Source organism: Acinonyx jubatus, chromosome E3 (assembly GCF_027475565.1).
Source record: "Acinonyx jubatus isolate Ajub_Pintada_27869175 chromosome E3, VMU_Ajub_asm_v1.0, whole genome shotgun sequence".
Classification (NCBI taxonomy): Eukaryota; Metazoa; Chordata; class Mammalia; order Carnivora; family Felidae; genus Acinonyx; species Acinonyx jubatus.
In genome coordinates, this window is record NC_069398.1 from 33,997,644 (window position 1) to 34,024,136 (window position 26,493).

General features: G+C 63.1%; 1 protein-coding gene across 7 annotated transcripts in view; it reads left to right on the forward strand.

Moving 5' to 3' along the window:
- The window catches only part of CARD11 (caspase recruitment domain family member 11), a 136,110-nt gene extending 110,502 nt beyond the window's left edge, over nt 1-25,608 (forward strand). For 6 of the 7 annotated variants that reach the window (XM_027042336.2, XM_027042337.2, XM_053212999.1 and 3 more), the window contains 16 exons: nt 1,550-1,726; nt 2,617-2,668; nt 4,026-4,108; nt 5,168-5,268; nt 6,208-6,260; nt 7,878-8,010; nt 8,599-8,800; nt 9,197-9,323; nt 12,770-13,010; nt 13,588-13,684; nt 14,061-14,156; nt 15,667-15,802; nt 16,881-17,060; nt 21,511-21,635; nt 23,071-23,186; nt 25,210-25,608. In XM_027042336.2, coding sequence (XP_026898137.1) covers nt 1,550-1,726; nt 2,617-2,668; nt 4,026-4,108; nt 5,168-5,268; nt 6,208-6,260; nt 7,878-8,010; nt 8,599-8,800; nt 9,197-9,323; nt 12,770-13,010; nt 13,588-13,684; nt 14,061-14,156; nt 15,667-15,802; nt 16,881-17,060; nt 21,511-21,635; nt 23,071-23,186; nt 25,210-25,414 — 2,124 coding nt within the window. In that variant the 3' untranslated portion in view covers nt 25,415-25,608. Of the gene's footprint in view, nt 1-1,549; nt 1,727-2,616; nt 2,669-4,025; nt 4,109-5,167; nt 5,269-6,207; nt 6,261-7,877; nt 8,011-8,598; nt 8,801-9,196; nt 9,324-12,769; nt 13,011-13,587; nt 13,685-14,060; nt 14,157-15,666; nt 15,803-16,880; nt 17,061-21,510; nt 21,636-22,636; nt 22,783-23,070; nt 23,187-25,209 lie in introns of those variants that run through there. The other variant, XM_053213001.1, reaches the window with a different exon arrangement.
- Nucleotides 25,609-26,493: the final 885 nt, after the last annotated feature.

Below are 26,493 nucleotides of genomic sequence, written 5' to 3' on the forward strand. Positions count from 1 at the left end.
CCACGGCCTTAACCCTTCTGCACGTGCACACCACAGGGTACAAATTACGAATTTTGAACTTGGAAAGTGCAGGGTAAAACCCCGTCCGGGCTACTTGCTCCCCGAGTTTAGACAAGTCACTTCACCCAGTAGCCTCGGCTCCTCCTCGTTTGACCATAGTGACCATTAGGCTCCCGGCAGAGCCACTGACATGTGGACGGTCGCTGGGTTTCAGATGCCCTGTGCCCCCCCCCGAAGTCCCTAGGGCCTGTGAGGACGCTGTCCTTTCCGGATGGCACAAAGCTCCGAGCACCAGTCCCTGCAGGGTCCCGGGAATGAATGAGCACTGCCATCAGAGCAGAGGACCTCATCCTTGTCATAGCAGCGGGGGTCACGCGCGGTTACACACAGGTGCTGTGCTAAGTGCCATCTGCCTGCAAGCCCCCGTAGCCCACAGACCTGTCCTGCCAGGAAGGTGTGATCACTGTCCTCATTGACCGAGGAAGGAACCCAGACCCCAGCAGCTGAGGGCACCACCGGTCGGTGGCCCCGGGGAAACGGGGGTGAGACCTTCCGAGGACGCAAGTCTAGCACCGGAGGCAGATCCGGGAACATGACACTTCAACACAAATTGTAAATCACGTGTTGGGTTTGGGCCGTGGGGTCCCGGGGGAGGAGGCCTCCGCTCCACCAGGGTTTCGGGCAAGACCCCCTTCAGACAAGCTGGGGGTGGCCTCGGGCCCCCCCGCTCGCAGCGCTGCCCCGGCTCCCCCTGCCCAAGGTCTGCCCCTTGTGGTCTGGGCCCAGGCGTGGCTCTCTCAGTCAGACCTCCGCCGGCCCCCGTGATGGAGACAGGAGCCTCTGTTACGCTGTCGACCCTCTGGGCAGTTGTAGTTTTTCTCCGTGAAGCCCATAACCCGGCGCCCAACATCGGGCAGGGCCCGGGAGTGTCTGCTCAGTGGACAGGCGAAAGCTGTGGGGGCTCCCGCTGGGTGAGGAAGGACGGGGCCTCGTTCCAGGCCCCGGACGGCCTGAGCGAGGCCCGCGGTGCCACACGCAGCATGCTAGCGGCGGGTCGTGATGGGAGGGGGAGGCGGGGACGGGCAGCAGGAGCTAGCCGAGTCGTGCGCTCAGGCCCAGTTATTCGGGGACCTGGATGGATTTTGTGCGAAGAGGAAGGCAAGGAGCTGTGGGTCTGGAGGCGGCAGCACGAAGGTGGTGCGGATCTGGGGGGCACCTGGGAGAGAGTCGCTGCCCCCGCGGCTCGGCCCGAGGCACGAGGACGGGGCCTGCGCTGCTTCTGGGCTCGTTCCGTCGGTCGGCGGCGGGTTCTGTGTTTGCAGCTCAGGCCCGCGGCTGCACCTGGACATATGGAGGCCACACAGGCCCCAGAGGCAGAGACCCGCTAGGGGGACGTCCCCGTGGGGAGATGGGGACAGGAGGCTGGTGAGGAGGAGCGGGTGGGGCTGGAACCCCAAGCCTGGGCACCGAGGGGTCGTGGGGGCCAGGGAGAAGAGCGGGCCGTCCTGAGTTTGAAGCTGGGGGCCTCACTGGCTTCCCCCGGCCCCAGAGTCTGCCCAGGAACCTGCCAGTGGCCATCATATCTCAGAACTTCGGGGACGCCAGCCCTAGGACCAACGGTCAGGAAGCCGACGACTCGTCAACCTCGGAGGAGTCACCAGAAGACAGCAGATACTTCCTGCCCTGTCACCCCCCCAAGCGCAGGATGAATCTGAAGGGCATCCAGGTACTGGCGCATGGAAGGGCACGGGGGCACAGCATGGGGGGGGCATGGAGTGGTGGGGGCATGGGGTGGGGCCCGCGGGATGGGGACATGGGGTTGGGGGCTACAGGGTGGGAGCATGGGGTGGGGCTTGGACATTGAGTGCTGGGGGCCAAGGGGTGGGGGACTGGGGGCTGTGGGGTGGGGGGCTGAGGGCTGTGGTGTGAGGGCCCTGAGTTGGGGTGTGGGGGCTGTGGGGTGGGTGTGGGAGCTACGGGGTGGGGGTCCCACAGACTGGTGGGGTGGGGGCCATGGGGCCATGGGGGTGGGGGCTGAGGGGCGGGGGCCTTGGGCTGGTGGTGGGGGGTGGGGGTCCCACAGGCCAGTGGGGACGCAGGTCTGGTAGACCCAGACTCGATGGGACTCCACGTGTTCTAGCCCTGTGGGTGGGAATCCTGTTTTTATGAGCCCTCCCGTCTCCCACGAGCCCTCCCGTCTCCCACGAGTGTAGCAGAAGTCAGAGAGGGAGAGGGAACAAAGTAAGCGTTACGTGGAGATTGCCACAGCAGCAAAGCCATCTGCTCTGCTCAGTGCTCCTTGCGGGATGCGTGGGGACCAGATAGTGTCACACAGGAGGGGCCCAGCAGCACAGGCCAGGCCCCCTGGAAGGTGCCAGCTCCACGGGCCCGGCGGGGGCAAAAGCCTCGTCCTTTCCTGAAATTCCCCTGCGTCGTGTACCCGGTTGTGCGGGGCCTCCCCGCCGCCACCGACAGCCCTGGAACCAGCCGCGTCCCCGGGGGGGCAGGCGTCACATGCCTTCCTCCATTCGTTCTGGCCCCTCCGTCCACTGACCCGTGTCCCGGACCTTGTTTGATTTCTGCCCTCTGTCCTCCTCTGTCCCCTCCGTGTCGCAGCTGCAGAGAGCTAAATCCCCCATCAGCCTGAAGCGAGCCTCAGATTTCCAAGGTTGGTGCACACCCGGACCCCTCTCCTGTCTGTCCGTCCCTCTGCCTCTCCCGGTCCGTCTTCCCCATTGTGGCCATCAGTCGTGTGCAGTCAGCCTGGACAGGCCTGGGGACCCCGGGGAGAGGGGGTCCGGTAGTATCTCACATCCATCGTCACGGGAGAGGGCGGGCGCTGAGACACAGAAAGGTCACGTCTGTCACACACATACACGCACACGCAGAGGTCGGCCCGGAGCCCCTGATCCCTCAGCTGGAATTCGTAGCTCTGCTCACAGCTTCAGGCTCCCTGCCGGGCATTGTGGGTCCATCTGTGAGCCTGGGCTCTGAGGCAGGGCCACCAGTGAGGAGGGGGAGAGGGGCTCCAGACACTCAAGAAAGGGGGGACAGAGGAGGGCTGGAGAAAGAGCGTCAGGAAGAGAGACAACCTCTGGAAGGACGCCCAGGACAGACTGGGGAGCGGGGGCAGGGTTGAGCCCGGCGTGCTGCCCTTCTAGAGCTCAGAGCAGGGGGTGCCGGGAACAAGGCTGCAGAAGGTGACAGGGCGGGAGCAACAAGCCCTCCGGGATCTGCGGGGGGGCAGGGGAGGCCCATCCGCTCCTGTCATCGCCAGCCCAAGTATCTCTAGAACCTCCTTTATCAGAAGGGAGGCGTAAAGGGCCTGGGGCTTGTGGAGGAACAGAGAAGTGTTTGCCCCAAGAAAAGGGAAAGGAGGCTGCAGGGTGACGGAGCTTCTGGACTCTTCCCAAGCCTTTGCCCCTGCTTAGCGTGAGGTGTGGGTTCGTCCCAAGGTGCTCCCACACGGAGGCGCGCACACGTGTCTGTGCATGCACGTGGGGTGACTGACAGGCTGTGCAGCAAGGCAAGGGCTGAGACAAGTGTGCACAGAGCCCCAGGGAGCCCCCGAAGGCGCAGGAGGGGCGGCAGGGGCTTCCTGGGGAGGGGACGTACTCAGTCCCCATGAGCCCCAGTCTCCAGTCGGCCTGTCTAGTAGGGATGGTGGGATCTGCTTCGAGGACAAGGTCCTGGGGCGGGGACATTCGCGCTCTACAAGAGACACGTGGTCCGCTGATCCACAGAGTGCCAGCTGGGGCCCCAGCCCGAGTCCTCAGAGACAGAGGACACGGTCCAGCCTGGAGCGAGGCCACCCTGGGCCCGGCTGGGGCTGGACACACTGGTCGGCAAGACCAGATTCCCTGCCAGGAGCCTGCAGCTGGGGGGACCACAGGAGGGAGGAGGCGGCCACACACCATCCCTCAGAGGACAGGCCGCCCAGCCGGGACAGCCCCCGGGTGCTCGGTGCCCGTGGGGATCTCAGCCCCTCTTCCCTGCCCCTTTGCCCCCTGCTTCTGTGAGGACAGGGCGAGGCCATGAGGAAGAAGGCACTGATGCGAGCCCCAGCTCCTCCAGATCCCTGCCCATCACCACCTCGTTCTCCAAGATGGTAAGCGGGGTCCCCAGCACGCCCACTTCCGGCTCAGAACCCGGCCCCCCCCCTTCGTCTGCCCCCGCAAGCCTGGCCCCCCCCCCCTTCCTCTCTGCACCCTCCTAAAGCCAGCAAGTGGAGTCATTCTGGAGCTGCAGCCCCAGCCCTCCTTTTGTTTATTTAAGGATGCTTCCACAGCCTCAGGATGTATTAACACCTTCTTGCCGCCTGCTTTCCCAATTTAACACTTGGCGGGAGGAAGGGATGGACCTCTGAGGAGCCCTAGGATTGCACAGGCAGAGGCAGAAAATTCTCCTGCAGGTCCTGGGCCCCTGGCACCTCGGGCAGCCCAGCGGCTGGGACCGCAGGCTCCCCCTCACCCCACCCCCGCCCCCGCCTGCCTGGCAGGGTCCCCCCCGCCCTGCATCCGGTGTCACTCCCCGCAGGCAGGCAGCAGAAGGCGTGGGATTAGAAATTCTAGCCCTGGAGGGGAAGCCCCGGGAAGCTTGTCAGCTCAGCTTCCAGAATCGGGCCCTGGGGGATGCAGGGGTTTGATAACGAATGGCTCCTGTCTCGCTGCAACTCTGGGGGGCCAAATCCGAGGCTCTTATCGGAGGCAGCCCTTGCCAGGAGCCAGCAGGCCTGTTTCAAAGGGTCACCCTCCAGCGGCCATGCCGCCCGGGGACATCTGTTGCTGCCACCAGCGAGACCCCCCCAGAGGGTCTGCCTCTCCAGAGTCGGTGCCCAAGGCCGGTGCAGCCTGGGGGGCCGTGGAGCTCAGCCTGTTCCCCCCACCCAGCCACGGCGGACTCCCGCCTGCGCCCTCCCTGCCCCCTCCTGAGGCGAGCAGATGTGCGAGCAGCTGTGCACCGAGCTTGGGCTGCGGCCGCCCCGGGGCTGGGCACGAGCCTTCTCTGGCCAAGGTCACTGCTGAGAACCAGCCTCGCCGGCCCGCCTGCCCACCTCGGGGGCGGGGACGCAGTCCTTAGGTTTAGTCCCCACGTCTGTGATATTGTCACGCGGAGGCAGGGGCGTGTAAGCGCCCGGCTCCCCAGAGCGCACCCGCGTGTTTTGCAGCAGCCCCACCGGAGCCGCTCCAGCATCATGTCAATCACCGCTGAGCCCCCCGGAAACGACTCTATTGTCAGGCGCTATAAGGAAGACGCGCCTCACCGGAGGTGGGTGCTGGGAGGGAGGAGGGGAGACATGCCCCCCCCCCCCCAGTCTGTCACTCAGCGGCCCCTGACCCAACCTGGGAAGGCAGACAGGATGCCACCCACTTTACAGATGAGAAGGCTGAGGCTCCGAGGAGTCCTGTGGCTTTCCCAGGGGCACCTGTGCCATGGCCCCACGGCGAGGAGGGTGGGGGGGTACTCTTTCTGCCCAAGAGCGGTAGACCCCACAAACAGCCTCCCCTTTCCCACCTCCCCTCCCCTTTCCCCACCGCTCCTGTCCCCAGCTGAGAAGACCACCCTGGAGGCCTGCCTGGGCACTCAGATGCTCCCAGGCAGTGGATGTTTGACATCGTGGGCTCCGAGTCAGAGATCGCTGGGCGGGGTGGGGGAGGGGGGTTCCAGAAGGGCTGACAGCACAGAGCGGCCTGCAGGCTGGGATCCACATCCGCGGCCCTGCCAGCGGCCTGGTCTGGGCCTCGTTACCCTGTGGCGGGGACCACACACAGGGGAGCTTGGACCTCCCGGAGCGCCCTTGCTCCTGTCCTAGCCCATCGTGTCAAAGAGCACGGTCGGCTCTCGAGGCCCATTGCACGAGGCTTGTCGTGCGAGCAGATGTTCAGCCTTCTGTGTGAGGAACGAGAGTGTGACTGGGAAGCAGCAGGTGGGGCTGTTGGAGACTGTTCTCCTGCCCTTCACGGGCCTCCTCCTTCACGGGTTCACCTGCTGTGGCCTCCACTGGCTGCCTGGGACACCCTGGCCTCCAGCAGAGCGTCCAGCCCTCCGCGCACCTGCTGACCTTCCCCTGCTGCCCACGCTGCCCTCTCAAAACCAAGGCCTCTCGGAAAGTCAGAACATTCCAGAACCTTCCCCCTCCCTCGACCACTGGAGAGCTCCCACACACACACCCCCGCCCCCCCGCCGTCCCTCCCTTGTGTCTTGCAGCACCGTGGAAGACGACAACGAGAGTGGCGGGTTCGACGCCTTGGACTTTGATGGTAGGTACCTGACAGACCTTAGAGGCACAAAGCGTGGCGGCCACCTGCCGCCTGGCCGGAGCAGGGCCACGTTGCCCACGCCCCCGACCCTCCAGCTCCGGCTGGGGCCCTGCACCTCATAGGTCCTCAGAAACGCGCGTGACGTGGCTTCCAAGAGGGCGGTGCGTCCTGTCTGTGCCCAGGGGGCCAGGCCTCCATCCCCGGGGAGCTTCCTGGCCGGGGTTGGGGGGTGGGGCGGCCTGCCGCGCCTGAACTTGCTCTGGAGGCAGCGGGGCCGCACAGCTGCTGAGCCCAGAGTCCGTCAGTTGTGGGTGCTTCAAGAGAGTCGAACTGGCAATGCCCATTTGCAGAAAGGCTACTGTTCCCCTCATCTTGCAGATGAAGGAACGGAGCCGTGGAGAGCTCGAGGAACGCGGAAGGGGGGTGGGCGGGAGGCAGGGAGACGGCCTCAGAAACCCGTGTGAAGCTGCCAACCCACCCCAACGAGACGAGGGGCGGCAGCGGGGAGGGGCAGGAAGTGAGGTGGGGCAGCAGTTGGAGTCATTTGTCCTCCCCTGACACCAGAGGCGGGGGGCAGCCGAGCCGCGGGGAGACTGAGGGTCCGTGGCCACCCTGAAACGGCCCCCCGGCAGAGGCGGTGTGGCGGAGGGGTTGTTCCTTCGGCCTAGACCACGCAGAGAGCCGGGAAGGAGGGTTGGGTCCCCCGGGAGCACGGCCCCTTACAACCAGGGCGTCTGGTTCAGCTGAGCCCTCGCTGAGCCCCTGTGCCTCACCACGCCTGGTGCACGGGACACAGAGACGCCCGGCCCTGGGTCCCTGCCCTGGCCGACACGCGGGTGGAACAGCTGCAAGCCAGGGGACCGTGCGGGCAGAAGACAGGAGCAGGAGAGGAGCCTCCCGGAGACGGCAGCCCCCCCGCTCCTCCTGAGTCTGGCCCAGACTCCTCCGGGGGTGGCCCGCCAGCCCCCTCTCGTGCCCCGGGTCCCCCCACCCTGCCTCCACCCGTCAGCAGCTCAGGCTGCCAGCAGATACAGTGAAGGATTAGCCCCTCTCCCTGACTGGAGACCATCAGGAGCCGTCAAGTGTTAAAGGGAGGTTAGCACCTAACAGAGGCTGGGTGATGAGAAGAAGTGAAGGAGTTTGGGAAGGGGGGAGCGGGAATTCTGGGCAGCCGTCCAAGGCATTCTGCAGCGTCAGGACAAATTCTCTTTGCGGAGAGGCCTTTGTTATCAGCCCGGAGCCGGCTTTGCGCCTCCCCCCCTCCCCCTCCCAGTGCCGCGGCCCAGTGGGGCTGGGCGTCTTCCCCCCCCCCCCCCCCCCCCAGTTCTCCAGCTCCAGCCCCGCTGAGTTGGGAAGAGGGGTTTCCACACTGGGTCCAGACTCTGCCTTTCGGGCCCCACCCCCGGCCCACAGGCCTCCAAGGGGTAGATGGGACGGGAAGACCCGGGGTGGCCCCGACATGAGAATACGGAGACCAGTTCACAAGCCGGAGGCAGGGGGATTGCCCTGTGGAAGAACGTTCCATGCAGCGCCTTGTGCAGGCGTCCTGGCCCAGCTGGAGAATTTCTGGGAGGGAGGCCAGGAGGAGCGTCCTCACGTGCGCTGGCTCCTTTGCAGACGACAGTCACGAGCACTGCTCCTACGGCCCCTCGTCCGTCCACTCCTCATCCTCCTCCCACCAGTCCGAGGGCCTGGACGCCTACGACCTAGAGCAAGTCAACCTCATGTTTAGGAAGTTCTCTCTAGAAAGGTACCGGGAAGGTCATGGGGGAGGGGGAGCGGGAGTTGGCGGTAGGGGCGGCGGGTAAAGGCCACTCACCCGCTAGAGTCCCCAGAAAGGGCCCATCCACTTCACCTGTGTTCTGGAACCAGAGTCCAGGAACCCTAGTGTCCTAGAGCCAGAAACCACTCCCCCCGAGCCTCCCCGCCCCCGCATTGGGCCCAGCGACGAAGGGGCTTGCCCGGGGCCACACGGCATGGGAGAGGCCAGGGAGCAACACTCTGAGCCCCCCAGGTCCCCGCCCCACCTGAGACACAGGCAGCCCACTGGGCTGGTGTTCCAGAAGGAGAAGAGCGGGCCACTGCCCTCATCAGCCCGGCCCCTCCCTGCAGGCGGCCCCGTGTGCCCGCGACCTCAGGTGGCTCAGTAAGCTGTATGTGGCCGCGGCAGCCGGTCGGTCGGGGGTCAGCTCTGCTCCCCGCGTGCCCTCCCAGCAGGAGCTGGCTGCACTCCCTCACCTCAGCTCCCTGCCACCTGCCACGGGAGCCTGCCCTCCGGCTGGGCCAAGTACACGTGTCCCGACCACCGCACTCTCACCAGTTTCTTTCCCCGTCGCAGACCCTTCCGGCCGTCTGTCACGTCGGTGGGGCACGTGCGGGGCTCCGGGCCCTCCACGCAGCACGCCATGCTGAATGGCGACAGCCTCGCCTCACAGCTCACCCTGCTCGGGGGCAACGCCCGGGGGAGCTTCATCCACGCGGTCAAGCCGGGCTCCCCGGCCGAGAAGGCGGGCCTCCACGAGGGCCACCAGCTGCTGGGGGTGAGGGACCAGGGGGCAGTGGCCGCACAGCCGGGGTGCCCGTGACCTTCCCCGCTTCTGCTGCACGGGTGCTGACCGAGGGCACCCCCACGCCCGAGCTGGGCGGGGGGATCCGGAGGGCGGCAGGGCCGGGGCCCCTCGTCCGGTGTCGGCCCGGGCCCCTCCCGTCGGAAGGCCCTCACTCGTGTTTCTGGAGCCCGTGCGCACACGCTTGCACACACACGCCCGCATGCGGGGAGGCACACGAGCTTAAGCGGGGTGCTGCCTTTGCTCTGAGCGACGCCGGGCCGGTCGCTGTTTGGGGAGGGGTGCTTCGGCCTCCCTGTGGGGCAGCCTCCCCCCTGCAGCTCTGCCCGCCCACGGAGCCGAGGAGAACAGCGTGTCTTTGACGTCTAGCTGGAAGGCTACATCAAAGGGGAGAGGCAGAGCGTCCCCTTGGAAACGTGCACGAAGGAGGAGGTGCACTGGACCATCCAGAGGTGCAGTGGCCCCGTCACACTGCACTACAAAGTCAACCAGGAAGGTAAGGCCGCGGGACTCACCCGCGCTCGGCCACGCCGGCGGGACGCCAGACGCGGTGGGTCCCGGAGGGGCGCCCTCCACTTGCTCACCTTTTCGGTGGGAGGAGCCCGCCGTCCCAGCCCCATCAGGGGCAGCAGGCAGGGAAGGGCGACGCATGTGAGCGCCGGTGAGCACACACCTGTCCCGCCACACCTGGCTGCAGGTGGCGAGCCGGGCCACTCGCACGCACACTGCCGGGCTGGGCGGGAGAGGCGGGGCAGGGGGGGCGGCCCTCCCTGCCCGGCCTGGCTCACCCCTCTCCCTGCTCACGTCCCGGCCCCCGACACAGGCAGGGACTCCGGGCCGGCCGCTCTGGCACCAGCAGGTCCACGGAGCCACAGCTTGGGCCACGCCTTCGGCCCCGTGGTCGTGACTCCGGGACGCCTCCAGAAGGCCTCCCCCGCTTCTGGCCCCAGCGGCACTTTCGTTGAGGCTCCTCTTTCGCGGCCTCGACTCCTGGGCAGTGAGCGCTAGGCTTTTCTGTTTCCCAAAGTCTGAGTCGCCTGCTCCACCTCCGGGTTTCTCCCCGCGTCATGATCTCTGCAGCTGGATCTTATTTTCAAGCACTGGGGCTCATGAATGTTTCAACAGAGCGTAAATAGCCACTTTCTAGCCGCTCCCGGCTGCCGCCTGCTAGCCCGCTCTCCTTCCCGGCATGCCCAGTCCGCCGGGCGGCGGAAGGTAATGATGCTCTGTCCCCACACATGGGGCCCAGCCTCCCCCTCCCTCCCTCTTCTCCCCTCCTCCTCCTCCCCCTCTTCCTTTTCCTGCTCCCCCTCCTCCCCTTCCTCCTCCCCTCCTCCCCTTCCTCCTCCCCCTCCTCCCCTTCCTCCCTTTCCTCCTCCCCCTCCTCCCCTCCTCCCCCCCTCCCCTTCCTCCTCCCCTCCTCCCCTCCTCCCCTTCCTCCTCCCCTCCTCCCCTCCTCCCCTCCTCCCCTCCTCCCCTTCCTCCTCCCCTCCCCTTCCTCCTCCCCTTCTCCCCTCCTCCCCTTCCTCCTCCCCTCCTCCCCTCCTCCCCTTCTCCCCTTCCTCCTCCCCTCCTCCCCTCCTCCTTCCTCCTCCCCTCCTCCCCTTCCTCCTCCCCTTCCTCCTCCCCTTCCTCCTCCCCTTCCTCCTCCCCTCCTCCCCTTCCTCCTCCCCTCCTCCCCTTCCTCCTCCCTCCTCCCCTTCCTCCTCCCCCTCCTCCCTCCCCTTCCTCCTCCCCCTCCTCCCTCCCCTTCCTCCTCCCCCTCCTCCCTCCCCTTCCTCCTCTCCCTCCTCCCTCCCCTTCCTCCTCCCCTCCTCCTCCTCTTCCTCCTCCCCTTCCTCCTCCTCTTCCTCCTCCCCTTCCTCCTCCCCCCTCCCCTTCCTCCTCCCCCTCCTCCCTCCCCTTCCTCCTCCCCCTCTTCTTCTTCCCTCTCCTCCTCCCCCTCGTCCTCCTCCTCGTCCTCCTCACAGGAGCAGGCTCTTCCCCCTCTTCCCAGCCTGGTTTCCTAGCCCAGCAGAAAGTCTCCAGGCAGCACGCTGGCCAGCAGTGCCCCCCAGAGGTGTAGTCCTGCGGTCTGAATTCAGTGCAGGGAAGGTCCCGCCTCTCAGGGTCCCATTTGTAGGGCCTTTCTTCGAGGGGGCAGAGAGCTCAGCCAACGATGGGCCTTAACCCCCCCCCCAGGGGCGTGGGAAGGACCCAACCAGGGATCCCCCGTTTCTCCCTGAACGTTGATCAGACAGCCCCGTTGGTTCAGGCCTCCCTGGTGCGTGTGGCGTGGACGTCCCGGGCCTGACTGTTAGGGCGGTTTTAGCTTCCACTGTGTCATGCGGCTCGGTGTGTGTGGGGCTGATTGGCGGTTTAGGTTCGGGAGTTACGTTACAGGCGTTCGGTCTGCTGCATTTATTGTGTTTGTAGCGTAGGCCCTGCGTCCTCCAACGGGATTTGTAAAAACTTACGCTGAAGGACCGTGATGTCGAATAAGGTTAAAACGACAAGGTGCCATGGCCCAGCCGTGTGCTAACACCTCTGGGCAGTGTCCACGAAAGTTAAATGTGTGGATGACCAAGGACCCAGTAGTCCCAGCTCTGGGAGTAGAGCCAGGGGAGAGGAGGGCACGGGCCACCAGAGGTCCGTGGGAGAGCGTTCGCGGCAGAGCGAGCCCTCAGAGCGGAAACCTTCAAACGGCACAGATGCGCCCGCCAGAGAAGGGACACCGGGCGGAGGCGCCACGTGGCAGCGTCGCGACGAGGGTCACAGACACGAGGCCGAGCTGCGGAAGCCAGACGCGGAAGTCAGGGCCTGTGCCTCCGTTTCCGTGAGCCAGGCACAGCTCGGCCCCGGTGACGGCAGGCGGGATGGCGGTCCCCGGAGACGGGTGTTGACCAGGGGGCTGTGAGAGCTCATCAGGCACAGCGCTTAAGAAGGATGAGGCTTGCTGCGTGCAGTCCTGCCAGAGTCAAAGCAAAAAACCACCACGGTGGTGGGGAAGGTGTAGCAGTTGTAGCGGAGACCCCGGATTCGTTCCCTCTAGAAGACCCCCCCCCCCCACCACCTGATTGCTTCGTTGTAGCGGAGACTCTAGATCTGTTCGCTGTAGTGGAGATGGCAGATCCATGCGTTGTAGCAGAAACCTCCAGTAGTTCACTCTATAGGAGACCCCGGATTCGTTCGCGGTAGCAGAGAACCCGGATTCGTTCTCTGTAGCAGAGATCCCGGATCCGTTTGTGGTAGCGGGGATCCATTTGCTATAACGGAGACCCCGGATACGTTCGCTCTAGTAGACACCCCCCTCCCCCACCCGATTGCTTCGTTGTAGCGGAGACCCTAGATCTGTTCGCTGTAGTGGAGATTGCAGATCCATTCGTTGTAGCAGAAACCTCGATTAGTTCACTCTATAGGAGACCCTGGATCTGTGCGCGGTAGTGGAGACCCCAGATACATTCGCATTAGCGGAGAACCCGGATTCGCTCGCGGTAGCGGAGATTCCGGATCCATTTGCTGTAACGGAGACCCCGGATACGTTCGCTCTAGTAGACACCCCCCTCCCCCACCCGATTGCTTCGTTGTAGCGGAGACCCTAGATCTGTTCGCTGTAGTGGAGATTGCAGATCCGTTCGTTGTAGCAGAAACCTCCGATTAGTTCACTCTATAGGATACCCCAGATCCGTGCGCAGTAGCGGAGACCCCAGATTCGTTCGCGGTAGTGGAGACCCCGGGTTGTTTGCACCCTAGCACAAAACCTAGCTCTGAGCCAAGAAAAAGAGAGAAAGCCACGAAGGACACCTCGCTCATCGCGGGGAGTCCCCGCAGCTCTGAGGGGGACGCACCATAGGGGCGTGTCCTCTGTGGGCGGCGACGGGTGGATTTGCCCCCGAGGCGCTTGGCGGCGGGAAGCCCCCGCGACCGCAGGCCGCATCCCCTCCGCCTCGTGTGCCCCCACAGGGTACCGGAAGCTGCTGAAGGACATGGAGGAGGGCCTGGTCACGTCCGGGGACTCATTCTACGTCCGGCTGAACCTGAACATCTCCAGCCAGCTGGACGCCTGCACCATGTCGCTCAAGTGCGACGACATCGTGCACGTCCGGGACACCATGTACCAGGACAGGCACGAGTGGCTGTGCGCGAGGGTCGACCCTTTCACGGACCATGACCTCGACGTGGGCACCATACCCAGCTACAGCCGGTGAGGCCCGGCCGGCGCCAGGGCGGGGGGCTGCTGCCCAGCAGAGGGGCCCCCAGGGGGACTCCGCCTGTGGCCACTGAGGCCCGCCTGTTTCCTCCTCCTCCTGGAAGCCTCCCCTGCCTCCCCAGGGATGTTACTCCCTTAAACCCTGTTGGTTCCCTAATGCCCGGGGCACCTTTCCCAGTCATCTGTAAAAAACCGGGCTCTCCGTTGCTGCTCACTGCTTGTCCGCGGGCCACCTCCCTGACGTCCTTCCGTAATCACGTAGCAGTGGGGCGTCAGCCTTCCCCTGGCTAGGCGCACAGGCTCCCGGGAAGCGCGTTCTGCTCAGGCCAGCCCCGTGAGGTCAGCATCAGCAGCTTGGGTCTACAGATGAGGAAACCGAGGCTCAGGGGAGTGACTTTGCCACAGCCAGCACTGGCTGCAGGATTTGAGACCAGCGGCCGGGTTTCATGTCCTCCCTGGGGGAGCACCCCCTCCTCTGCCCTGCTGGGAGGCACAGGGGCACAGGGACAGGCTAGCGCCAGCTTCCCCAGGCCCTGCCCTGAGGGTCTGCCCTCCCCTCCCGTCTCCCCAGAGCCCAGCAGCTCCTCCTGGTCAAGCTGCAGCGCCTGATGCACAGGGGCAGCCGAGAGGAGGCAGACCCCACGCACCACACCCTGAGGGCGCTCCGGGTAGGTCACCCCACAGCCCTGCCAGCCTCACACCAGCCCCCAGGCTCGTTTCCGGATGGCTCACGAATGGTAGCCGCTGATGTCATCAGGGACTTGGTTCCTCGGGAATGGGACGGTCCCCCCAGAAGGGGCCCCGCCCTCAGGGACCTCCCCCAAGCTGGGTGGCAGGACAGCGTTTCCTCTGTGTCTCTGGCCTCTGCCGGAACGAGTCTCGGGGCTCCTCTTACCCTCCAAGCTCGTTCCCCATCTGGAATGCTTCGATTCCACGTCTGGCACAGAGGGGGCTTGAGGACGTGTCTCTGGTTCTCGGCAGCCTTCCTGGGCTCACGCGTCCTGCCGAGCCCAGCGCATCTGACCGATTGATACCTGATTTCAGAACACCCTGCAGCCTGAAGAGCCGGTTTCCACCAGTGACCCCCGGGTCAGTCCCCGCCTCTCTCGGGCAAGTTTCCTTTTCGGCCAACTCCTCCAGGTAAAGTTGTCCAGAGCCCCGACTGACTTTGCGGTCACGTTTTGCCGGGGCTCCCCCCTGCCGCTGCTGGGAAGAGAAGACTCTTTCAGAATATCAGTGCTTGGTGTTTGTGCACCACCTGCAACTTTTCACAGCACCTCCCACCTCCCGTCCCGTTTGATCCTCACGGTGACAGGTCAGGAGACAGTCTGTACACCTGTTGGAAGCAGTCCCACTTTCGTAAAAGACTTGAAGACCTATGGCTAAAAGAATTTAAACAAGTTAGCTATTAGAAAAAAATCAGAAACGGTGTATCAGGAGAAGAAAACAAACTTCGCAAGTGTCCGGGTCAGTGTAGCCCCTCAGACTGAGCGTTAAACGTATCTCTGAGCATCCTGGCAGCCGAGGAGAAAAGAGAAAGCGTACAGATTCTTTAAATCTTATCTGACCACGGACACATCGTAGCTCTTTGGGACCAGAAAAAATTTATCGCGTGTAATTCTATAATGAGTTTTTTTTATTTTGCATGAACTGTTATATAAGGAACACTGATTAGCCTAGTAGGTGCTGTCTTCGGAAGAAATTTCACATAAATGCAGTAAGCATTCTATGCAGAGCTAAGTGAGTCACGTTAAGGTGCGGTCCCTCGAGGACGTTTCTGTGTTGGTACTTTGCTAATCGGGCCCCCGTGGAGTTGGTGTGCCACACTCCACTGAGCCATCCTGCTGTTGGGACATAGGAAACCCAGAGGGGTGGTTCACGGCATGGCCCAGAAACCAGGTAGACGCAGACAGGTGCCAGAAAGATACGGAGGTGGAAGGGAACCCTGGCGAATCTGAGCTCCTCCTGAAGGCAGGGCCACGCGGGAACACACATTACTGCCTTCATGTCGTGCGAGACTTGGCAACGTTGAGCGTCTCCGGGTGGCTCACCCAAGGACCAGTTGACCACAGAGCCAGGCCGAGACCTCGGCTCCCTGGATTTTCCTCCCTACAGAAGGAGGGTGTGGAGAGACTCAGAGTAGCCCAGGGAATGTGGTGGGAACTCGGATTCTGTGTCCACCACTGGGGCATCCCTTTCCACCCTCCAGGGCTCAACTCTGAGTTGTACTGGGAGGACTGGGGGATACCAAGGGAGGGGTTGTAGAGAGCCGTGTCGTGGGAGGTGGAGCCATCCTGCACAGGCCCCCCAGGCGGGCGGTCCGTGGGCCATCCTGCCAGCGGGGCTCCTTGCCAGGGACCTCCCCGCCGCGGCTCCCCAAAAGGCACTGGGGATTGCCAGAGGGCCTCTCGCACCCCAGCCCTCGGCAGGCTTCATGCCTGGTTAGGGAGGAGGGAGTGGTCATCTGTTTGTTTGCTCACCTACAATGACGTCCCCTCTCGGCCCGGTGGACATCTCCCATTTTTACAGGGGGAGGTGACTGACCCTGGCCCCCAGGAGCAGAGCTGGGGTCCAAGCAGAGGTCTGCCCGTGCCCGGGTTGAGGCAGCTTGGTCTGGTTAGAAGCAAAGGCCCCGCCCTCTGTCCTCCAGTTCGTCAGCAGGTCCGAGAACAAGTACAAAAGGATGAACAGCAACGAGCGGGTCCGCATCGTCTCGGGGAGCCCGCTGGGGAGCCTGGCCCGGTCGTCGCTGGACGCCAGCAGGCCCTCGACCGAGAAGCAGGAAGGTATGGCGCTGACCGCCTCGCCCCTCCCACCTCCTGCTGGCCTGGCGGCTGCGGGAGTCCCAACAGGGCCCTTGGGTCCCCACAAGGGGGGCTGGGACACCTGCTCCCTCCAAAGAGGGGGTTCCCCCAGGGGGGGAGCCGCCAGGGGACCTGCCTGGCCTTGGCGGGAGGAGCGCACGGCCTCCCAGAGCGGCGTCCCGCCAGGCTCCCCCCTGATGCGTGCTCGCTGCAGTCGGTCTGAGCCCAGATGCCCGTGTTAATTGGAGCTGTTTGCTGGGAAGCGTTCGCCTATTGATTTCTTTCCCCGCTGCCTGTTTCTTGCCATTTATCAAGCTGGCCAGGGGTCACCGGCCGCACAGCGCCCTGCAGAAGGGTGTGCCGCTGGCCGGCCAGGCCTCCTGCTGTCCTCGGGGGCCGGGCTGGCCCGGGCGCCGATGACCAGAGGGTCTGGGCTCCCCTCCAGACCGGCCCTTCGGAAGGCTGGGGCAGGGCACCAAGTGAAACACAAGATGCTGGTTTCTGGGGAGGCGGTTGCTCGAGCTGCCCGGGGCTGGCTCCGCTCTGCTCCCCACACACCAGCCAGAGAGGCTTGAAAAGGTGGAAAGGAGGCCGTGTCTCCCCCTGCCTCCGACGCTGCTGGCGTCCCAGAGCCCCTGACATAAGCCCAAGCCCCTCTCGGCCGGCCCTGCCCACCCCTGCCCACCCCTGCCCCGAACGCCCTTCTGCTGCTGTCCTCCCCTGCCTCCTCGTGTCTAAGCGCCAGCCCCAGTCCCCGACTGTCCTCAGTGAAGCCATCCGTGCCCGTCCGGCTGCCGCCCCCTCCCGGAGAGCTCCCGCCGCTGCCCACAGTGATGAACAGTGTGGCTCATCACGGGCTTACCTGCCGCCTGCCATGCGCCCCCCCCCGCCGAATGCAAGCACCAGGCTGCATGGCCGTCGCCTCAGCTCCCGGAACAGGGCCTGGCCCATGGGTCACATAGACCTTCCTGCCGGCCAGCGGGCTCCGTGGGGCCGGGAAGCCTCCCGGGACGGTGGGCGGGCAGGGCGTCCCAGCCGGCCCTTTCCTGTCCCCTCCCAGAGCCAGACCCCGAGAGCGAGCTCGGCAAGAACCTCAGCCTGATCCCCTACAGCCTGGTGCGCGCCTTCTACTGCGAGCGCCGCCGGCCCGTCCTCTTCACGCCCACCGTGCTGGCCAAGGCGCTGGTCCAGAAGCTGCTCAACTCCGGAGGCGCCATGGAGCTCACCATGTGCAAGCCGGGTGAGTGCGGGCCGGGACCGTCCTCGTGTCCCCCCTCCTGCGTCTCGCCAGGTGCGGCAGGAGAGCCCGCGGACCTGCTGTGTGCGGCAGGGCGGGTCTCGGGCCCAGGGGCCCCATCGGCCCTCTCGGAGCACCCCGTGGCCCCGGAGCAGGGGAAGCAGGCCTTCGCTTCCCCGTTCACGCTGAGGGTTCAGGGCAGAGGTCACAGAGCGCGTCAGGAGGTGTGACTTGGGGTCCCCGCTCTGAGCCCTGAGGTTAAGAGGCAGGCCACCCATCGCTAGGGCTTCCGTGTCCTGGGTGTGGCTGGGGGACCACGGTCAGACGCCCTGCACACGGCGCTGAGCCCCAGTCCTGGCTGCGAGCTGGAATCGTCCGTGTTTAAACCGTGGACGTCCGGGGCCACCCCGCACCAGCCAGCCGTCAGGTGCCCGGCGGGGTTTAGTTATGCCGAGATACACGTAACAAGGAATGTGCCACTCAGACCGTGTTAAGTGTCCGGTTCAGGGGTAGTAGGTACGTTTATCTCCAGAACTTTCTCTTCTTCCCGAGCCGAAGCTCCGCCCCCACCCCAGGGCCCACCGCTGTCTGTCTCTCTCTGTGAGTCTGTCTCCTCCGGGGAGTCATATAGTATCTGTCCTTTTGCCCCCGGCTCATGTCACTCAGCATCACGTCCTCGAGGTCCACGCGTGTGGTAGCAGGTGCCAGCCCAGTTATGACCCACGCTATCCCACGGTGTGGATGTGCCACATAGTGTTTCTCCGTCACCCATCCGTGGACACGTGGGTCGCTCCCGCCTCTCGGCTGTTGTGAATCCTGTTTGTGAACGTGGGCGAGTGAGCATCTCTTCAGGCCCCTGCCTCCAGCTCTTGGGGGGCTGGACCCAGAAGCGGGATGGCTGGCTCCCGTGGCGATTCCGCATTTTTTTGTTCCATTCCGTTTGAACTTGAAGCTGCCACCCTCGTGTGGCCAGCAGCTGTCACCTCACGTTCCCACGAGCACATGCCAGGGTCCCAGCTTCTCCCCCACCTCACCAACGCTTGCTTTCTTTACTGTCAGCCTAGGGGAGGTGAGGGAGGGGCGTCAAGACCAGAAGTCAGTCCTCCGAGGATCAGTATACACGTAACAACACGCCCCCGTTTTAAGCGTGCAGTGTTGCAAATGCCTGCACCCCGTGACCCCAGCCACAGCCAGGAGACGGAACGTTGCGTCCCCTCAACAGGCTCCCTCGGGCCCCCCTCCAACCCTTGCCCCAGGCACTGTTCATCTCCTTCCTGTCACACATTGGTTTTCATTTTCTAGACTTTTCTGTAAATGGAACCATGCCATGTGGAACCATTTGCATCTGGCTCCCTTCACCCCACATCATGATCTAGAACTTGTGGTGTTGTTCCCGCTGCCGAGCCGTGGTCCTGCGGGCAGAGCAGCCTTACCCGTCGGGAGTCCGTGGTGCAGAGCCCCTACCCCACCCGGAGGTTCTCACATGGGCCCCGGGGCTGAGAACACGTGGTACCGAGCACTCAGAACAGCCCCGGGTGGGGGTGCGGACTTTGTAAGCATCAGTCAGCGCCGGTGTCGGGGTGGGACGCACCTGAGCAGGAGCAGGATGCCCCTCATTCCTGGGGGGGCAGCTCTGCACGCAGTCTTTCGCTGGATGTTGGCAGCGATGCCCCCCCAGGTCTCCCGGGATGCCTGGCCCTGTGGGAAGTGGGAGACGGCACCCCCAATGTCCGGCCTCCCGTGGTGCAGACCCTCTACAGCCCCCTGCCAGGAGGGCCTCCGTGCACAGTGTGGCTGGTGGGAGAGGTGGTGTTCTTGGAGGCGAGTGGTCTCCAGCTGAGGTTGTGCCCCACCCCCCCACCGCGGCTACTGACCTGGGACAGGTCACCCACCTCTCTGTCCCTCACCTGCAAAACCAGCATAATGGCAGCCACTTGTGGTGGAAGCAAGGGGCTCGCAGATGGGCAGAGGCCAAGCCCAGCATGGGCCCCGGGTTCTCAGCCCCCCATGTGGAGCAGGCAGGACACAGACGTGGGTCCCTCGCCTCTCTGAGCGCCAGCTCCTACAGCCACCGCGGTACCTACCTCCTTTCTCAGTACGGTCTGAGGTTTGGCAGAGCCTCGTTTGCAAATCCCACTCAGCCGCTCTGAACTCGGCAGGCATGCCCCGTGTTCCCCTTGGTGCTTTCACAGCCAGGGCGCTGCAGGTGCTGTAGGGCGGGGGTTCTAGGCTGCCTCCGTCCCCCAAAATCACCCACAGACCTGTAGCACCTCCCCTGCTGGCTCTTCCCCGGATCCCTTCCAACTCCCTTGCGGTACATCCTGGAGTGTACATGCTAAACCTGGCCTAGTGTGGGCTCCCCAGCCAGCCTGGGCTTACGCAGGGTATTCTAGGCCTGGGCTGACCCCACTCTCCTTTCATAAATGGAGAGCCTGAGGTCAAGAGATTGAAGATATGTTCAGAGTCACCCAGCAAGTGAATGAGGTCTCTAGTACATACCTCCTCCTCCAGGGAGCCCGCCTGCTCTCCTCTTCCCTCCATTCCTCCTCACTGCTGCCACAATAAGTACCCATCACTGCACCCGCTAAATTGTTGCATAATTTTTGTATCCCACATTCTTCTTACTACATAGGTCACACATTCTCATGTACAACAACAGCTATGTTTTTGTCATCTTTTTATTCTAAAGTCTGACCCTTAGTAGATTTTCAGTAAATACTAAATTTCAATAAAAATTAACTTAATGGATGGGTGGATGGATGGAGGGATGGGGGTGGAGGAATGGATGAATGAACAGATGGGTAGGTGGAGGGATGGACAGGGAGATGAATAGATGGTTGGGTGGATAGATAGGTGCATGGATGGATAAGTAGATGGTTGGTTGAATGGGTGGATGGATGGTTGGGTGGATAGGTAGATGGATGGAAAAGTAGATGGATGGGTGAATGGACAGATGGGTAGATGAATGGGAGGGGGATGGATGGATGGATGGTTGGGTGCGTGGGTGAATGGGTGGGTGGATGGATGGGTGGATGATTGGTTATATGACTGGATGGATGGATGGTTAGGTGCATGGGTGAATGGATGGGTGGATGGATGGTTGGTTATATGACTGGATGGATGGATGGTTGGGTGCGTGGGTGAATGGATGGGTGGGTGGATGGTTGGTTATATGACTGGATGGATGGATGGTTGGGTGCGTGGGTGAATGGATGGGTGGGTGGATGGATGGGTGGGTAGATGGATGGATGGGTGGGTAGATGGATGGATGGCTAGATGACTGGATGGATGGGTGGGTGGATGGATGGATGGTGGATGGTTATAAGACTAGATGGATGGATGGTTGGATGCATGGGTGAATGGGTGGGTGGATGGTTGGTTGGTTGGTTGGTTGGTTATATGACTGGATGGATGGATGGTTGGGTGCGTGGGTGAATGGATGGGTGGGTGGATGGATGGGTGGGTAGATGGCTGGCTGGCTGGCTTGCTAGATGGTAGATGGATGGATGGTGGATGGTTATAAGACTAGATGGATGGATGGTTGGATGCATGGGTGAATGGGTGGGTGGGTGGATGGATGGTTGGTTGGTTGGTTGGTTGGTTGGTTATATGACTGGATGGATGGATGGTTGGGTGCGTGGGTGAATGGATGGGTGGGTGGATGGATGGGTGGGTGGGTGGGTGGATGGATGGGTGGGTAGATGGCTGGCTGGCTGGCTGGCTAGATGACTGGATGGATGGGTGGGTGGATGGATGGATGGTGGATGGTTATAAGACTAGATCGATGGATGGTTGGGTGCATGGGTGAACGGGTGGGTGGGTGGATGGATGGATGGATGGATGGTTGGTTGGATGAGTGGGTGGGTGGGTGGATAGGTAGATGGATGGGTGAATGGGTAGATGAATGGGAGGGGGGATGGATGGATGGAGGGATGAGTGGTTGGTTGGATGGGTAGATGGATGGATGGATGAGTTGTTGGATGGCTGGTCGGATGGGTGGCACATGGATGATGGATGGATGGATGGTTGGGTGTGTGGGTGAATGGATGAATGGGTGGGTGGATGAATGGATGGATGGATGGTTATAAGACTAGATGGATAGATGGTTGGGTGCGTGGGTGAATGGATGGGTAGGTGGGTAGATGATGGATGGGTGGGTGGATGAGTAAAGCCGGAAATCCTTCATGATAGGCAGTTCACTAGTATCGTACCTCAGTGCATGAGTTACTTTGTCCAATGAAACTTAATGCTGAGAATTCATGAAGCAGCTCTTCTGGGTGCTGCTGTGGGAAGTATAAGGAACTATGACCTTGACCCTGCCCTTGAGAAGCCTCACAGTCTGGTAGAGGAGCCACAGTTGATTTAAGTGGCCAGAAGGGGATCAACATGCAGTTCTGTCCAGTCCAGAAAGGGGAGGTTTGTGCTGCCCTCAGGACTGGCCTTCTGTCCACAGATGTTGTCACCAGAGACGAGTTCCTCAGGAAGCAGAAGACGGAGACCATCATCTACTCGCGAGAGAAGAACCCCAACACTTTCGAATGCATCGTTCCCGCCAACATTGAAGCTGTGGCCGCCAAGGTGAGGTGGGGTGAAGGCACCGGTTATCTTTGTGAGGGCGCCTCGGCCACACACAAGGGAGGGGTGCAGAGTCCCCCTCCCCTCCCTGCGGGCAAACCCCCTCCTCCTCCTTTTCTCACCTGCCCGGTGTTACCTCACCACACACCCTCATCCTCCAGGCTCCAACGTGCACGTTTATATTTTAGAACCACTCTGTGCCTCCGACGGCTCCCTGGCACTGGTGTTCTGGTTCGCGTTGTCTCGGGCTGTGCGTGCGCCTGGCCATGACAACAAGGGCCGGAGCTAGAGGGAGCGTGTGTCAGAGCAAGAGACAGGGAGAGTGAGCGGGCGACAGGAGTCGTGTTCACCTCAGAAGGGAAAATGGAGCAGCAGAAGGGTTATTGGTGGCAACGCAGGAGAGATGTCTGCACACGATTTAGAGTCTTCTGGAGCCGGGCGATGTGATCCTTATCAGCCCCAGGCGTTGATTTCTTTCTCATTCTGGGACCTATGGAGAGCAAAGCCATCAGTTGAGTGCCACCCCAGCATCTGGGGGTCACCTCTGCAGTGGGCGGTGACCCTGGACGAGGAGCCAGGAGCAGGTGCCCACCGGAGCCCCGCGTCTGCCCCCCCAGCACGTCCCCACGTGGTCACTCAGGCAGAAGAACGTACGGGCAGAGCTCTCAGCCAGCCTGGAATCGCTCATTCGGTGTTTAAGTCTGGGCCACAGCATTTAGGGGATGGTGACGTTGGAGTAGAGAGCACAGGAGTGGGCAGGGTGGTCGCTGGAAAGGTGAAGCCGCACCGTGTGGGTGGTGGCCATGCTGGTGGGGAGCGAGGGCAGTGACCGGAAGGAGCGCGGGGGCCGGGGCGGGTTGTGAAGACTCGCTGAGCGGCACGCTTAGGGACATGTGCGCTGTTTTCTAGATCCACGTTCTAGTTCAGCGCAAAGGGCTCGGGCATCTGGGGGTTTGTTTGCTTCAGACGTGACACTCTCAGCAAAACAGAGATTTGTCCTCCAGAAGCGAGGAACCCATGGGTGCCAGGGAACCCTGCCTGAGAACCCTCGGCAGTACTCCCAAGGTCGTCCAGCCCCAGTTCGCCTTTCCGGTGTTTTCTGCCCGTGCTTCTTACCGAGAATGCCTCCGTGAGCCGAGGAGAGTAGCAGGTGCTCTTGAAGCTGACTCTGATTTTTGCATTGAAAGTCGTTCATCCCCCACCCCCACCCCCACCCCCGATGCACCTCGGGCCCCGGCCCTGCTGACACATGGCACCTGCAGCCCGGTGTCCAGGCAGGCGGGGGCTTGTCCCGCAGAGGTCGGGCTTCACCTCAGGTCGCTCCTTGGGGCAGCTGGGGACGTGGGGACACTCGGGGCTCTCGCCCCTGCCCCTGCCCCAGCTGCCCGGCTGCCCGGAGGGGCTGGGGAGCTGCTGACCGCTGGCCCCTGTACCACAGGACAAGCACTGCCTGCTGGAGGCCGGGATCAGCTGCACCAGAGACTTGATCAAGTCGAGGATCTACCCCATCGTGCTCTTCATCCGGGTGTCGGAGAAGAACATCAAGAGGTTCAGGTAGGGCCCCGAGACCCCCCTGCTCCCACCGCCACACCTCCGGGGTCCCCCCAAGAACAGCCGGCTGCTTGGCATCCCCGCTCACCCCTTCAGCGGGTCCGCGTCGAGTGCCAGACATGGCCCCCTACCTCCAGCAGCGGAGACCATACCACACAGGCAACATGTCCCGGGGGACCCGGGGGGACAAGTGCCGAGGTGGGTGGTGGACCCACCTCGCAGGACCCAGGTGGCTGGGGAAGCGAAGCTGATGTTGGACCAGCCCCAGTGCGGTGAGGGTGGGCCGGGCAGGTGCAGAGGAGAGGCCCCCAAACCTCAGGCGGGGCAGTGGCAGGCGGCGGTGGGGACCTTGCAGCCACGGGGGCCCCAGCCATGCCGAGTGATACGATCTAACACGGGGCGTAAAGGGCTCCCTCCGCCTGCTGTGTGGACACAGGGGTCAGGACAGCCGGGGCAAGTGCTGGGACCCGGATCCTGTCTCGCGGGTGGTGCGGAAAGGTCCGATTCTGAATCCACGTTCCAGGTCAAGCCTGTGCGTTTTGCTGGAGGGTTGGCTGTGGGGTTTGGGGCCTGGCCGTCACGTGGCATTGTCCCTGACCTCTGCCCCGCGAGGCCCCGGCTGAGGCGAAGAGAGGTTGGGCCACTCCCCTGTAGCTCCAAATCTTTACTGAGTACCTGTTCAGGGCCTGGCACCCGGGATCCCACGAGCGAGCAAACGAGACAGAGGCCCCCACCTCACCAGTGCACACGCGTTCTGACCGCTGCCGTCCACAGCCCAGAAGGGAACGCGTGTTGGGGGAGGCGGTGGGGGGTGAGGGCTGGCGCCCTGGCGGGAGCATGAAATGCTACAGCGGCCGAGGAAGACGGGGGTACGGAGGTTCCTCCTCGAATGACCCGCCCAAAAGGATCGAAAACAGTCTCAAAAAGATAGGCGCTCACCCGTGTTCACGGCAGCGCTGTTCACAAGAGCCAGGAGGTAGAAGCAACCCGGCGTCCACGGGTGGACGATGGATAAACACAATGTCGTTCATCCACACGCTGGAATATGATTCAGCCTTAAAAAGGAAGAACAGTCTAGGGGCACCAGTCGTCTGACTTCAGCTCAGGTCATGATCTCGCAATTCGTGAGTTCGAGCCCCACATTGGGTTTTGTACTGACAGCTCAGAGCCTGGAGCCTGCTTCGGATTCTGTGTCTCCCTCTCTCTCTCTCTGCCCCTCCCCCACTCACGCTCTGTCTTCCTCTCTGCCCCTCCCCCACCCGGGTTCTCGTTCTCTCTCTCTCTTTCTCAAAAATAAACAGTAAAAAAAAAAACAAAATATTCTGGCACCTGCTCCAGCACGGATGAACCTTGGAGACATGACGCTCGGTGCCAGCAGCCAGACGCACAAAGGGTTAGGGTGAGGTCCCTGAAGGAGTCTGGTTCACAGAGACAGAAAGTGGTCAGTGGTGCGGGGGGCTGGGGGAGGGGAGGGGGGGAGAGGGAATCAGTGTGCTAACGGGTATGAGTTTCGGTTTTGCGGGATGAAAAAGTTCTGGAGGCTGATGGCACAACAGCGTGAATAAACATGACACTAAGTGAACTGCGCACTTAAAAACGACAGGGTTTACCAACTCCCTTGGCACATCAACCAGCCCTGAAAATGGAGGTCTTCTTTTTAAAGTTTATTTATTTTTGAGAGAAAGAGAGAGCCGGGGAGGGGCAGAGAGAGAGAGAATCCCAAGCAGGCTCGCACCGTCAGCGCGGAGCCGCGTGCAGGGCTCGTGCCCGAGAACCGCGAGATGGTGACCTGAGCCAAAGTTGGATGCTCGACCGACTGAGCCGCCCAGGCGCCTTTGGAAGAAATTTGTTTTTTTTTTTTTTTTAAGTAAATGCAAAGGAAAGAAAAACTACAGATATTTTTTAAGCCCCGCCTCTCGGGCCGGGCCGTGTGCTGGAAGGCGCCGTGCGCCGCGGGGACCCGGCGTGGCAGGTGGCGGCCCCCACAGCGGCTCGTGTCCCCCCCCCCCCCCCGCCCCGCCCACAGGAAGATGCTGTCCCGGCCCGAGACGGAGGACGAGTTCCTGCGGCTGTGCCGGCTGAAGGAGAAGGAGGTGGAGGCCTTGCCCTGCCTGTACGCCACGGTGGAGGCCGACATGTGGGGCAGCGTGGAGGAGCTGCTCCGCGTCCTCAAGGACAAGATCAGCGAAGAGCAGCGCAAGACCGTCTGGGTGGACGAGGACCAGCTGTGAGGCGGGGCCCGGGGCCGAGGCGGCTCGGAGGGGCTTGCGGACCCCGGCGGGCGGTGCCGTGGGCGCGAGGGGGCCCCGTCCACCCGGTCACGCGGGCCCCAGGGAGCTGAGGGGACGGACCCGGACCCGGACCGGTCAGCTGGGAACGGGCCGCCCCGGCCGCACGCGTCGTCGCGACGCCAGGCCGGAGGCCAGCGGCCCCTCGGGAGCCGAACAGCCGATGAATGTAACGCACGAACAGGTGTGCCAGCCGCGGGGCGGCGACCCTGAGCGCGGGGGCGCGCCCGCCGGCCTTCGGGACACAGCACGTACACGTTCCCGGGCAGGATGGCCGCGGCGGAAGGGGAAGCCCTCCGCGCGGCGACTTTCCTCTTTTCTCGCATTAAAACGTCTCCGTTTCCTCGTCCTCCACCTTTCCGAGAGCTGTTAGTACGTAGTAATTTGCAGAGGGGTGGAGCCCTTGCTGAGCGCGCAGACCACTTCCGGAAGAGCTTGGGGCGGGGGCCACGTGAGGCGTGGGGAGCGGGCGGGGCCACCATCGTCCGCGGCGCCCCCGGGACAGACCTGATTTGGGCCTGGGCCTCGGGCGTGGTTACTAATAACCCCTTTGACGAAGACACGTCCCGATTTGGGTGAGAAGTTGTAGAGTCACTCTAGGAAGGGCCCTCCCTGGAAGGTCACCCTGCCCCCCCAGACCCCAGCCCTGAGGCCAGGGCCCCTCACTCGGCTCTCCGATCCTCTGCACGTGGCGTCCATACGCGCAGCCCCACGTCGCCCTGCGGTTGGGCGCGTGGAGTAAGTATCTCTGTTGGGTTTGTTTCCGCTGCCCAGGCGCTGGGGTGTGTGCGCGCGTGCGCGTCTGCCGGAAGCTCGTGCCTCCCTCCGCGACAGAGAGCAAAGGCCCCGTGGGTTCTAGAGCCACTCTTCTCCCTGACCCCCTGGACGCAGACTTTCCCAGTATGGACCCGACAGGGTGTGGCCAAGCCAGGCCTCGTCCGGCCCGGCTCCGTGCTGAGTATTCGGCAGGTGGCAGGCTGGGGTTCCCTCCCAGCTCTGTGTGTTCATGGGAACTGGGAGCA